This window comes from Poecile atricapillus, chromosome 16 (genome assembly GCF_030490865.1).
Source record: "Poecile atricapillus isolate bPoeAtr1 chromosome 16, bPoeAtr1.hap1, whole genome shotgun sequence".
Lineage (NCBI taxonomy): Eukaryota > Metazoa > Chordata > Aves > Passeriformes > Paridae > Poecile > Poecile atricapillus.
In genome coordinates, this window is record NC_081264.1 from 10310712 (window position 1) to 10325330 (window position 14619).

General features: G+C 40.4%; 1 protein-coding gene across 1 annotated transcript in view; it reads right to left on the minus strand.

Annotated features, from left to right (window-relative positions):
- CIT (citron rho-interacting serine/threonine kinase) overlaps positions 1-14619 on the minus strand; it is a 68676-nt gene that overhangs the window by 9703 nt on the left and 44354 nt on the right. Inside the window, exons 25-37 of the mRNA XM_058851836.1 lie at positions 7968-8165; positions 7319-7512; positions 6680-6815; positions 6173-6277; positions 4862-5002; positions 4562-4669; positions 3712-3874; positions 3303-3467; positions 3078-3215; positions 2652-2832; positions 2330-2421; positions 1931-2035; positions 908-1077 (exon numbers count right to left, since the gene is read on the minus strand). Of these exons, the coding sequence (XP_058707819.1) occupies positions 908-1077; positions 1931-2035; positions 2330-2421; positions 2652-2832; positions 3078-3215; positions 3303-3467; positions 3712-3874; positions 4562-4669; positions 4862-5002; positions 6173-6277; positions 6680-6815; positions 7319-7512; positions 7968-8165 (1896 nt within the window). The remainder of the gene's footprint in view (positions 1-907; positions 1078-1930; positions 2036-2329; positions 2422-2651; positions 2833-3077; positions 3216-3302; positions 3468-3711; positions 3875-4561; positions 4670-4861; positions 5003-6172; positions 6278-6679; positions 6816-7318; positions 7513-7967; positions 8166-14619) is intronic.

The window sequence follows — 14619 nt, forward strand, 5'->3', positions numbered from 1 at the left end:
TTTAACAATGTAAGGTCATCATTTCAGACAGGCAAAGAGCTTGGCAAAGATTTCTTTTTCTCAGAAAGCTAAAAGTTGCAGGGATGCCTCCTACAAAAAAATTAGTAAACTTTTATCTACCTTAGACACAGTAAGGCAAACTGATCAGAATTATCCTAAATTCAGACAGAACCTGTTGTTGTCTCTATCCTTTCCATTTTCCCCAACCTCCTACAAGAGAACAGTGGAATTTTCCAAGGGAAAGGATTAAAGAAATGTATAAAAGTTGGTGGGAGCATGTATTTTTCTCAGAGACAAAAGAAATGTGAGCCTGAGAAAAAAAAAGAGTATTTCCTGCAGTCAGATATTCCCTACCTCCAGAGCTAACGTTCTCTTATGCAATGCCTCAGAATCCAACCTCCCTTTACCAGAAAAAATAGAGTTATCAGTGGAACAGTGTGAGAAAGGCTATCCATAACTTAAACCAATCTGTTTAATCTCTTATTAGGAATAAAACTTAAATGAAAAAGTACACACCCATACACACCTCCCCCCAGCAAGAAACATAAAACCTCTGACTCTCTAAGAATGGAAGGGGAGGGAGGTTTTGCTTCTTTTAAGGTTTGCTCGTTCCATGTGGTACCTTATGAGATTGGATTTAAACCATGCCCTAACTGCTCTTCCTTTCTCTGCCAGAACTACAGAGATATTTTGGGGTTCTCTTACTACACTCCTCAAGTCTAAAGCAGGGTGTTGTAATACACAGCATCAGTCTCACAGTGAACTGGCTCCTGGTGCTCAAATCAAAAGGCAGAAGCAATAACTTACCTTCAGTTAAACCTCAGCATGTCAAATACCGAAAAAATATTTTTCAAAACTCTGCTCCCTCCCAGAATATTTTATTATTAAATGAAACTTTTATACTCACAGCATCAGCCTCAGCTTTTTCTCTGGAAACTCTCCCACCTGCCACTATTGATTCCAGTGCTGTGACCCAGCGCTGTTTGTCAGGGAAGCTGGGTGCTAACAGGTAGAGTGTTCTACCAGGCCAGCAAGTGGTGTGTGGATGAGACTCCAATTTTAGGATATATGGCACATCTGAGATGTTATATAGATAGAATAAGACTTAGATTAGTTTTTGGAATATTGTCAGTGGACTTAAAATCAACACCTTTCAGCCTCATTGGAGAGAAGTTGTATTTATCATGACGTACCATGGCAATTTACACACTGGTTTCTCCTTTACAGGTCCTGCACAGGCTAGCTACTTTCACCTAAATATTAGCTGGATGTATGCAATCCATCCATACAAGGCTGTTTTTAACTCAACAAAAATAATTTCTTGCCTTTTATTCAAAAGAGAAAGAAATTCCATTGTGGAAAAACAAAACAAAACCAAACCAGCCACTTGACTAAAGTTTTCCCTGTACTGATTAAGAAAAATTTGTAAAAATTGGTTATGGAAACCTTTGTTTTTAACAGTCTGTATCCTTTAATGTAACAGTCAAGACATACAGAATCTTATCCATCAGTTCTGTTCAGTACATACAAATCAGCACATCAACATTTTTTCATAATAAGAGACTGTATACACCCCACAGCATTTCTAAGTTAATGGCTTTGTGGTCAGAGCACAATGGTGGCAGGAGTTATGACACATCACAGTTAATAGAGAAGAAATTTCAGTAAACCGAGTGTTAATGCTACAAATCTCTTAAATTTACTTCCATTTGGCTTGATGACTATATTAACCACAGTTCTACCACGACAGAAGCAACAGCCTGGGTGTAACTAGATCTGGAGTGCTGAGCTACTCCCCGAATTCAGATGGAGGTAAATTACAGCGTTACACAATGAAAGCTCGAGGGAGAAAATTCTGTTCAGCCAAACAAGGCTAACTGATGGCAAGCCAGATGAAATCCATTTGACCTCATCTATGTAAGATTCTCACCTGTCTTTGCTGTATTGGTAAGCTCAGTAGCTCCTACAGCTCCATGAACAGTTACATCACCATCAGGAAGGCAGAGCTCAAATTCCTCCAGAGGCCTCTGTCCAGCTGCAGGAGAATGGGGAGACAGATTAGGAATGGACAAACAGGTAACAAGAAAATAACTGTGACAGCAAAAGGAATGTGGATGCACACTGGATGTTTTCACAGGTGGATTATTATAACATGCCAGCCAATAAAATGGCTACGGGTGTAGAAAAAATAATGTTGCTTTATCACTGAAGATTTAGCTAAATTTAAATTATACAGCCATAGCAAGCAGTAATAATCTTTAAGCCTCTCAACCCACCAACCAATATCTGAAGATTAAAATATATGTTCCTGCTGGAAATTCTAAGTTACCTTCTCTTGCTTCCGCATCATAAATGAGCACTTTGGTTCCTTCCAGGACAATATACTTCCTGTCCCAGCCCTGTTGCCCACGTTTATTATTCCTGGGGAAAATAAGCACAAAGCCAGGTTGGACTTTCTGCTTGGATTCTACATAAAGCAAGCATGCAACTCCTATAAAAGAGAAATTTCAGTGATAGCAATTGTAATTACAGTGGTGGTAACTGCAATGCCCACGTAATGGGCCTGTACCGATTATCTCATTGTAAGAGCCAGGGTAATATAAGGCCAAGTATTTCAGCACCTGACACGGCACCAGGATTCCTGTTTTTACCTTGGCACTTTCATCCACCCTTCAAGACGCAGACTGGTGCTTGGCTCCTTCAGCTGCAGGCCAGGGGAATTCATCTTATCCCGGCAGAACGCTTCCGAGAAGTGCGTGGCATATTCTGCTGGCAGCCCACAAGTAGCTGGCAAGCAAGTTGAGCATTTTGGGTGACACATCACTTGGCATTCTGACAAGAGGACAGGGAAAAACTTCTGTTAAATGACCAAAAAAATAAAAATAAAAATCATGACACAGCTGTCTCAGCTTCTAACACACAAATCCCAGCTTCACCAAGGTTCCCCTTCCACTCCAAACCACCAGATGTTTTCTGAATGTTTGCACCAAGCAGAGTCTTCACACTCGGTCTCTTTCCCTGTTCTAGATGGCTGATGCCTTCTCCCCACCCCAAGCTGTGCTGTGTTTTGCCCTTACCCAGACACTTGGAGGCCTGCCTGCCGAAGTGCACCGTGTCCAGGCACACGGCACACTTGGTGGCCCTCATGTTGAGCCCCACGTTGAAGCGATGGGGGATGTTGTGGTGCATTCGCTCCTTCAGGCGCCGGCTGTACTCTGCGAGGGACAAAACTCATCAGCAGGGGAAAAACGAAATCAATAAATTGACAGAGACAGAAAAAGAGGAGCTGAGCAGGAGCCTACCCTCTGGTGTGGAGGATTCCTTCCTGCGGCTGGAGGGGGGAGCCAGCAGACTGATGGGCGTGGGCTGGTGCTCTGGGGAGCGCACTATGGCAGACATGATGATCTGCTGCCTGGCTGTGGCCGGGGTGGAGGGGTGAGGGTGGTCGGATATTTTCCGATGAGCAGCTACAGACAAGACAAATGTCCCTGGTTAACATGACCAACGTGGCACTCTGGTTCCTAGCAGGGCTCTGTGTGACCAGTCTGCAGTTACAGCCCACAGAATCAAGCGTGGCCTGATTGTAACTTCACAGCAGTGGCAAGAATTAAACAACATATGTTATTGCTAGAGTGGCACACAATTAAAGGCACGTTTTCAGACCAAAAATGTGTGCCTCCCTCCAGATTAACCTTTTCTGTTAACCCCTACCTTCTTCACGAGCAGATCTGAGTTCAATGCGTGTTTTCTGTAGAGCCTCCTCCAGCTCAGCAGAACGAGCCTTCTCCTTCTCCAGTGCCACTTTCAGCTCATTGTATTGCAGGGGAACCTGTGTGGGTAAAGAAGGGTCCTCTTTCCGCCGACTAAACAGGCCCTAGCAACAGAAACACACAGACAACTCCTAACTCCTAGCAAGAGATGGCTTAATCTAGGCAAAGTGACACTCACTAGTGGCAGTCCGGCCAGAGGGCCTAATGGCAATTCTGTTATGTGTAAGGATGGATTTTTAGTTCATATTGGCACTGGAGAGAAAAATGTCAAGATATGGATTAATTTAAAGAGGGACTTACATTACCTGTTAGTACTCACACCTGGAGTTTCCGAAAGCATCTAAACAGAGGATCTCAAAATACGTGGTTAAAATTAAATTACTTCATTCAAAATGACAGCACAGTTTATGACAAAGATGTGACACAAGTCACATCACCTGACTGATCAGTCCTATGCTGAGACTACAGGACAACCACTCTTGATACACAGTAGGCTCGTATACATATACATACTTACCATGAAAAAAAACACGCTTAAAATTCTGTATTCCTACAGCCTCACTGAGGTGTAGCTACCAGGTTGTAACCTAAGTATTCTAGGAAGAACAAAATACCAGAAAAGCCACAAAGAACACATTCTGCCTAATAAAGTTTGTGTTCACCAACTCAGAATGGTCTAAAATGAGGACAACATTTTGTTACACAAAGAAAGATAGAATATTAAGAATACACAGCACGTAACTAATTACAAAACCATTTAATTCCATGCCTCTCAAACCTTCTTCACCCACCTTTTTCTTTTTTGCTGGTTGGTCCATCTTTGCCTGCAGGAAATCAATGAGTTTAGTTTGCTGAGAAATAGTGCCCTCCATTTTCACTTTTTCATGGGAATAGAGAACCTGTGAATCACACACAGATGCAACAAATTTCATCTTAACAGAAGAAACAAACAAATAACTCAACACTAAAACAGAGCTAAAAAAATACCATAAATAGCATAAAAAAATACTATTTCACACAGAAACAGTAAATGACATCCTAAAGCCTCACTGGGAATGAGGCAGGGTACTGCCCTGCTTCCTCATCCTCACCTGAATGTTTTCCAGCTGATATTCCAGGTCACTTCTTTCAGTCTTCAGAAGATCTGCTCGGTCCAGAGCCTCTTGCAGACCTTGAGTCAGGCGGAAGATGTGATTCTTCTGCAGATCCATTTGCTGCTGCAGCTTTGCCTGCTGTTGAAAGGAAAACAAAGGCCAGAGTTTTGGGTTTGTTGTCTTCTTGTTTGTAAGTAAAGGCTATTAAATGTTGTCACTCCTTGTAAAATGATCATTATTGCAAAACTTAGAAATAAACACACAATTCTTCAAAAGCTGGAAAATTACAATACTCTACAAGATTCCTTTCAGAACGCATTGTGACTAAACAAGCATTTCTGTGTATTTATATTAATCTGTAGCAACACAATTTTCTCTGTACAACTATCAGAAGCCACCTCAGTACTTCATAAAAACAAATTAAATCTATAAACTTTACTATAAACCAGGACAGTCATAGTCACATGAGAAGGAAAATAATGACCAGCTGTTTACATCTTTGTCTCCAAATAACAGCAGAGGAGGGCACATGACAAAATACTCCTAATTCTTTTAGGATTTACACTTTCTTGACAAGAAAGTCCCTGACTAGGAAAACCACAAACACTCTTATGTCACAAAGCAAGAGCCAGAAATCTTTTGTGGTGATGCATAAAGGAGTAGGCAACCTGTCAGTACCCCAAGGATACCAGCAGCCTCTAATTGCCCTAACTGTCCATAAACACCCCTGAAATTCTCCTCTAGAACCTCTTCCCCCACCACCCAGAACTGATTGCCTGCATTCAGTTACTCCCTGATATGGTGCAGGTGTGTGACCTTGGATCCAAATCCTGTGACCCAAATTAATGATGAAAAGAGCTGTGAGAAGCCCCACCTGTGGCCTCCAGGTGTGCACCCTCAGCATGTTGGCTCCAGAGCTGGTTTTAAGCTATGGCCCTTGGCCTTGGCCTGGTCAGAGCTGTGCCTGGGTACAGACCTGGCCTTACAGACCTGACCTAGGAGCTTCAGCAAATCTGCCCTGGTCCTCTTGTTCAGGTCCTGTGGGCTTGAGCCTGCAGGCTGCAAGGTCCTGAGCCTGGCACGCTGTCTCCTGTGGCTGCCAGCCCCCCTGCCCCTGAGCAGCTCGCTTTTACTGCTCCCTGACATGGCCACACACTCAGACAACTTTTAAGTGAAAACAACTCCCCCAACTTGATTAATCTCCCCAGTTATACAGAAGAAGGATGGATGTGTAGCTCTTATTCACACAACCTCCCCTCCTCAAGATGTAGAACCTTCTGAAGTTCTAACATGAATCTCCAAGGTTACCTCCTCCAGAAGCCTCTGCTTGAGCTCCCTTTCTGTCTCAAGCTTCTGCTGTAAACTGCGGGCGTTCATCTCCAGCATGGCGTGCTTCTTCTCCAGGTCATTGAGCTGGGAAAGAGGGTCAGAACAGCATTGAACACTAATAAATATAGTTCCACAGTCTTAAAATCCAACTTCACCAAGCACATGCTGAAAAAAAAAATGATAAAATTAGACTTCGGTTTCTGGGGGAAAACCAGCCAAAAGACATTTTGGCTTGTTTAAATGCAGATACCAAGTTATTGAAGGACTTCATTCCAGGCATCATAGGCTGCTCTCTGCTTTAGTCTTTTTCAAAGAAAATCTGAGGTCTTTAGCTTGAAGATAGAATTCTATTCTATGCCCTCCAGTCTTTTTAATTTGTCTCTATAACATCTTGAAAAAAGCTGCTCAAGGCCACATTCCTAAAAGTACTATCAATGGAAAAGTATTTCATCTAATTATTAAAGTCTAGGATTGAAAGTTACTTACCTTATCAGAAAGGCTCTCTGCTTTGAGTTTTTGTTCCTTGAGTGCTTGCTGCAGGGCCAGAATCTCTGCCTTGTGTTCCTTGACAGCCAGTTCTACCACCTGGCGAGACTCAGTAATACGCTGATCTGCTCTCACTCTGCATTAAAATGGAAAATAATGTTACCTAACTCCTTGCAGGCTTGACCTCTCCCAAACAGGCAGTGGCATCAATAACTCTTTCAGGGGTTGCCTCAAATTCAAGATGTTACATTAGAAAGCCAGACTGTTTGCTGCAACACTTTTATATTATATAACCCTGTTCCTGCCCTTGCTAGAGCTACAGCCTTAAAAATTTCAAGACCCCACAGGAACAGTCAGGAGCAAAGACAATTTTTCCATAAAATAAAATAGAAGATAAGAAATCAAGACATTTTATAAATTACAATGATAAATACCACTCCCCTTGAATCGTTCACTTGCAAAGAAACAAAAGGAACAATATCAGTGATGACTATTAACTAATAAACCATTTTTAGAACTACCTCACAAGATTTTATATTTAGCTCCAACTCCCATATCCTATGCTAAATATAATTTTTGTACTAGCTTCTATAGAGCATTTTCATAAAAGTTAATAAAAGGGAAGGAAGGGAGAAAGACCTGCTCTGTTTCTCAGTATCCAGCATCCTCTGCAACTCTCTAACTCGACATTCAAACTGGGACTTCTCATCCCCTAGAACATTTCTCCATGCTTCCCACTGGCGCTCTTTCTCCAGGAGTTCATCATTCAGGGCCTCCAAGTCCATTACTTGCTCTTCCAGCATCGTACATGTTGTCTTCAAGGCCTCCATAGTCTAAAAATAAATCCTCCTATCAATTCTCACATCCCACATCAAGCGTGCACTTTCAGCTTCAGCCTTACCATTTCGATTACAGTACATGCAAATCGGCAGCGAACAGGAGCTGGGAAATCACAGCCCATTTATTTCAAGGCTCCTGTACATTCACTTGTGATCCCTGATAATGTCAGGTTGGTCTCATCATGAACATTTCCAGATTTCCAGGGCCACAAAATTAAAACGAGTAATTCTAAATGACAATGGCTTCAGAGTGTAGGATTGATAAATAAAATTGTGTAAAAACATGATGGGAAATACCAAAAGTTTCCATTCCCTCAACTGCCCTGGGAAGGAAGGCTTCAATTGCACTGCCCTCAGAAGCATCATCACTTCTTATGGGTTTCTAGATGTAAAAGGAATTTTTGCCAGCCCCCACAAAGAGCTCCTGGCCCAGACTGAGAGAGCCTTACCTGTTTCTGGCTGGTCAGCTGCATCTCCCTCTCAGTGATCTCTCGGCGGAGATGATCGACTTCGCTCCGCAGCTGGACAACCTCGTCGTTGGCCCCTGAGGCTTCGTCGAGTTGTTTGGACAGGAAGAAATTCTGGTTGTTCAGCTCTGCATTGTCTTCAGTGAGCTGGTTCAGCTGCTCTTCCAAATCTGAAATCACCTAGGAAGAAAAAAAAAATTACATGTGAGCGAGCACAGGTTTTTTGAAGAAGCATTCTCACACATAATTATTCATTGCCAAGCTTTTACATTTTTCTAATGCAAACAAATGGGCAGTATTATAGTGGTAGATATTTGTGCATAGTAATGTACTTGGGTTAGGAGTAGAGTTTTGTGTCTTAGAGAAAATAGCTTGTTTTTTTTTAAATCTGGTTCAGAGCATAAATATGCTGCAATGCAATTTATTATTTGAGAGACCTGTCATAGCTAAAGCACTGGATTGGGAGCCAGGAGTTCTGGCTGGATTCTCAGCTCTGCTGCTGACTTACAGTGACCTTTTGCCAAAGCAAAACTCTTCACCTTTTTTTTTTTTTGCCTCAATCTCCCCTAAGTGCATTGAGGCTAATTACTCTCAGAAAGGCCTCCAAAGTGTTTAAAAAAAAAGTGTATTGAAAAAAAGTGTACTGAAGAAAACAGACCAAGAGGTGCAGTGGAGGCAGGTCAACCTGATGGATATCCCTGGGAATTGCTTACATTGTTATTTATAACACTGGGTATAACCAGGAAAGGTAGAAAAATGTTAAGAAAATACATTCTATGAAAGTAACAGCATTATGGATGGCAGCTGAGTACACACAAGGGAAGAAACCAGTGTGGCAACACAACACGGAAAATCACTGAAAAGCAAAAACTCAACAAGGCCATTGCCAAAGTGGGAGCAACCATTTGTTCAATCAACATTAACTAAAAGCTTTAAACCACAGTCCCCTCCAATTGAAAGACAAATATAAACAGTGGTGGACCATTTTCACAGCTGGTTTTATGAATGAAAGGCTTGAACACTGGGTGGATGAATATGTACCTCCTCCTAACTCAAAACCAACATCACCACAACAGAAGAGAAAGAATCCTCAATATAATCTTGAAATCAGCTTAATAAAAAGAATTTCAGAAACTGGTAAACTCTATACAATTCACATTCAACTCTTAAAACTATGTTCTAGAGGCTCTTTTGCCTGGATGCCAAAGAAAAGTGAATAAGATACTTCATAAAATGGGAAAAAATAAAATCTCAGAGCACAGTTGGCCACACATTCAAATTTAAATGTTCCAATTTCCTACACAAGCCAAGGACTTAAATATCTAAAGCAGTAGAGGATAGAGCACACGGCTCTTCTCAGCTCTCTGGAAAGATGACAACCATTTCTTTTTGAAGAATCTGTAATGCATATTTTGGCAGCCTTTTACCATGCCTCTCCTAGATCTAAATTAACAGTATTTGGTTTTTAAACTGTGAGCAGAAAAAGTCCAACAGCCATTACTCCCTGCTGGGTGAAGGGGAGTTCCTGCCACCCATATGTTCAGGGTCAGATCAAGATGATTCACACTTCAAAACACAACATTTCTGAAGAAATCTGATCATGTGCTTGTTTCTAAGCACTCTCACTGCCCTATTCAAAATACACATTTTCCTCTGCATTGTTTGCACCAAGCTTTCAGAGGGGGCAGCCTGTGTCATAAGGACACGTTAGTGCCTATACTGCTACACAAATAAGAACTTTGATATGTTTATACAAACAAAAAGGAGCAAAAGAACATTTGTTTTTACAGTGTTTTACCTACTGCTCTTACAATAGCTGAGATCTCTGCCAACTGCCAGATAAGAAACTCACTTTTGCTTCCATTTGTTTTAATTTTATGTTTAACCACACCATGTATCTAGGCAGTTTCAAGATATATTTTATACATTCATGGTTTCTTCCACATCTATTTTAGATACACAAGTAATTTCTATCAAAAAAATATTAAGCTAGATTTGAAAGACAAGAAAACAGGGATGAGAGCAACACAAAATGGATAAAGTAATATGCAGAGTTATTATGTCCAACTACTTAATTAATTATTAAAACTGGCTGTATTTCAAGATGATTTTATTCCTTAAGGGCTGGAAGTTAAGCTTCCATTTTCTTTTATTCTAGGTTCTGAGATTTTGACTTCTTTCCCTGAATACAACTAAAATTAAACCAGATCATATTATATTTCAGTGCTACATTTTATCTAGTAGGATATTTCTGGATAACTTCAGACAAATAATGAAGCAGTTAAGCAAGAAGGGTTCCAGAAGATGTGACATGATCTCTTTCCTTCCTCTGACAGTGTATTTACTGACAATTCCAGAACACCTTGGCTTGAATTCCAAATTTATAATAGCCTAGGTAATGAAATCTAGATAGATAGATATAATTCTTCTTTTAAGAAGAGAAAATTTGCTCCTCTTGGTAACAATCTTCCATTTTTCATGGGCAAAGGGGATGTTTGTTAACAAATCCAATAGCTTCCTACAGCTATGTCCAACCCAACAGGATTAGAGAGTTTATTAACAATATAAAGCCTAAAGTGTAATGGATAATAGCGATATAGGAAAATGGGATGTAGTGTAATATAAATGCATGTCCTGGGGATCAACAAAAAAGAAAACACAGATCAAAAAAACCCCACATTTAATTGGAAATGTTGTCTTAGGCCTACATACATACAAACAACCTATACCAGAATCTTTTACCTGGAAAGAGTCAATGGCTTTAGATATTTTTCTTTTCAGTTAAGGAAATCCCCAGGCAAAAAAAGAGCCCCAAAAAACCCCAAACCAACGAACCAACCCTGAGCTATTCTGAGGTAAATGTGAAGTAGATTAAAGGAAAGTCAGTAAGAAAATTATATTATATCCTTTAGAAACCCATAATGTAATTAGAAAAATATTTGCATTATAAGTTTATAAATTAACCAAACACTTGAAACCTTGGAAAAGCAATTCTAGACAATCTAAACAGCCACTGCTTCTCTGCCACTGCATCACCACTCACAGAGCAACTGGAATTTTCTCCTCTATTTATGCACATCTTCATCACAACTAATCCATAAAACAGAGATATCATCTAACTCCACAGATTGTTCACTGCACACCACATCTAAGCACACAGCTTATCTTTATCCTGATGCAGAGCACTGTATCTCATTTTCAAATATTGCAGAGCAACCCAAGCATAGCAGCTCCTCAGCAGAAGGGGCCGTATCCAGCATAATTCCCTCCTCACTGAACAGTCTGAGGAAAGCAAAGTATCCCTCTAGTGAGACTGAGCAGATTCACAGCTGTGACCCCTGGTCCTACAAACCTCTCCAGCCATGGATCAAATCAAATATCAGAGCAACAAACAGTCAGGGCCATGATGATTTGGTTTGCATACCAGACAAAATGTACTAAATTTAATCCATATGCTCCACATATCAAAACCACTGGCACAATAATGAGGGAAAGGAGAAAATTGAGGAGTTTTATTTATATATTGGTAACTGCAGCTTGCAAACTTCCCCATACCCTATTCCTTCATGAAGGTGTCTCAGTTCTCAGATGCCATCAACAAACACACAGAAAAATGCTAGGACACAGCAAGGGAAACTGTTTTGGGATGCTATCAGCAGTGTCTCATTTGGAGCTTAATGTAATTCCAGACTAATAGTGTTGCTCTATCCATTTCCACTCCTCCCCATCCCCATTAATCTTTACTACCTGTCAGAAGTAAATAGGAAACAAGAAAAAACTGTCTCTTAGCCCCAAATTATTATGAGGAAGAAGTGAGAGCAGACATCAGATTCCTTTTGTCTTCACCTACTCTCTGAGACAAAGCTTTTCAGGCAGAGAAATCCCAACACTGAGAGGCTCAGGCTCTCAAACAGGGCTGCAGATAGATTCTGTTCCATCACTACCTAACAATGAATCCCTCACTTTCCTCCCCTCTCCATAGTCAGACAACATCTGTGCTTGAAACACACCTTAAACATGCATCTCAGTCTCCAAAAACTCATCATGGTTCACCTTGAGGGACACTGGGAGCTGCTGTGGTAGGACACTGCCCAGAGTGCATTCCTCTCCTTCCCACAGCCAGCCAGGATTAAAACACCCAGCCCCTGTGCTCCTGTCCTAGGTCTCAGAAGATGAGCTGCCTCTCCCAAACAGGAGCCTCTTCTTCAAATGACAATGATGTTGTCCACAGTGAAGGTCTCATTAACATCTCTCACAGCAATGCCTTAGAAGTCTCTGATTTTTTTGTCAGGCTACAAAAACTACAAAGCTCCATTTCTGCCTGTAACTGGTATCTGCCATTATATTTTCTATGAAATGGGAATCAAGGATAACCCCTTCCACCCAACAGGAATGTTACTTTTTAAAAAAAAATTAACAAAGGCCATATAAAAGTTTTTGCCTGGGTATTAGCCTCGTCACAGTAGGCAAGATTCCTTTACTCTGAAACATCATTTAGCATCAAAGTAACATCTTTGGGTATTATTTTGGAAGTTCACAGAAACATAGATTATTCTCGTATGTCAACTTATTGAGCCAATGGGGAATCAGGATCTTAGACTGAATTCAGCAGGAATTCACACATAACTAAAATTACAGCTGTCTAATGGGCTTGCAGATTTAATGCCTCAGTATCCAATCTCTTGCACAAGTGCAGATCAAGGCTGTTAGTGTTTAAGACTGGAACACAATATGATGACAAAAGAAACTCAAGAAGGGAAGATAAACCTTGTTTTTATTGGATAAAACTTGAATAAATGGAAATGCAATATCCAATTAGTAATAAGAAATGCCACTCATTGCTAAAAGCAACAGCCTGTACCTGAAAAACCCAGATGATTCAGATGGTGGTTTTCTGGTATTTTACTAAGCTGAGTGCAAGGCTTTCATAGGACTCTTTCCTGCTAAATATTTAAAGGCTTTACTGCATGTTTACTGGAAGTTTCCTTTTGGAAACAATTCTATTATTATTTAGATAACTGAGTTGTATTTTTAACTTTAAATGTGTTACTGATCTCAGAACAAGCCATAATTCAGAGGTATTTGGAATCAACTGACAAATGTGTAAATTTTCCTATTTAAAAATGCCTTTTATTTCTAGATCTTTCTTTGATTGCCTGGAAAAGACTTTTAACACTCAAATGGACCATTTATTTTGTAGAATAAACATAGGGCACTAGTTCTTCTCCCTCAACAGATTTGCTGGATGAGCTATCATTGTGGGAAGGTTGTGATATGACTCTGTGTGTACCCATGAGCACATGTGTGTGTACAGCAGGTACCACAAGTTACAATTTTTGTTGCAATTACATATCCTGCTATTTCTTGCTCTACTGAGTGACAAAGAAAACAGGAGAAAGGAGAACCCAAAAACACTTCCTTGGTCAGAGACCTCAGTGAAAGGAAGAACAAGTGTGCAATGAGGATACAAGGAAAGCAGACACAGCCTTCTCTACAATCAGAAGCTGTGACCTTTGTGAAGCTAGAGAAACAGGAACAATAACAAAGAAAGTAGATTAAATATTTTTATTTATCTTTTGAAGACCACGAAAGTACTGAAGTAATTCAATTTTTCAATATTTTTTTCCTGTCTAATCTTATTTTTGTAATTCTTACGCTATTTAGGGCTTCTCAATAAGATCAAATAAAAAGTAATTCCCTACCAAAGTTTGCCAGACTAGTTCAAGGAGTTTGTGTCAGCTTAAAAAGGATCTCTCTTGAGAACTTCCTGAAAGAATAAATCCATTCTTTATCATGCTGTATAAGTAGCAGCATATTACAGTTATTCCCTTGAAGTGTTGTTGGATTTTAAAAGGAGTATAAATTCTAATCACCTTCAAGTGGAGTCACACGGTCACCAAAAAGCACAGCCTGCATCATACTGGTACCATCAGATAAAAACAAGTTTGAAACATCTGGTGAAAGCAGTGTAATTAGCATTTCTTGACCCTCACTGGCAATAGAAGATTGCCCTGATTTCCTCATTCCTCAGGGCAGGATGGACAGCCAGGAGCAGTCATAACACACAACATGAAATTATCTTTCCATGGTCAATTAAATTATATATGCATTCTCCTGGGCTGGAAAGAGAATGTATGATGAGCATGTATTATTCATTTAGGAACTATTTAATTAATTTCTTATTGATGAGGATGTCTGATCCCACTTATCCCACTGAAGGGCCTTACAATGCACAACACTTTCACAAGTACTTTGAAGCCCTTGACATTCTGGAAATGTTATGGGTCATTCTTCACTGCTGGAGCTTGTTCCCCACACTCAGAGCTGAAGTGTCACTGGATAATGAGTTCCAGCTCTGCAAGGCAGCTGACCCTGCAGTGAACAGAAGCCACAGAGTTCCCACACCTGTTTTTCCCCTGCATGGAGATGACAAAAGTGTTTTCACAGAAAGCTGTCACTCTGAATAAAAGGCAAGATCCAGAGCAACAGAGGATAGCTCTGGATGTAAGATCTGAGATGACACATAGGGAGCTAGACATTCAATCTAAGAAAATGAGGAAGGGAGCAGAAAGTGAAGTTTCTTGTGTAGGATTTCTTTTAGATGGAGGTTAAAACACTTTGGAAAGCTGTAATT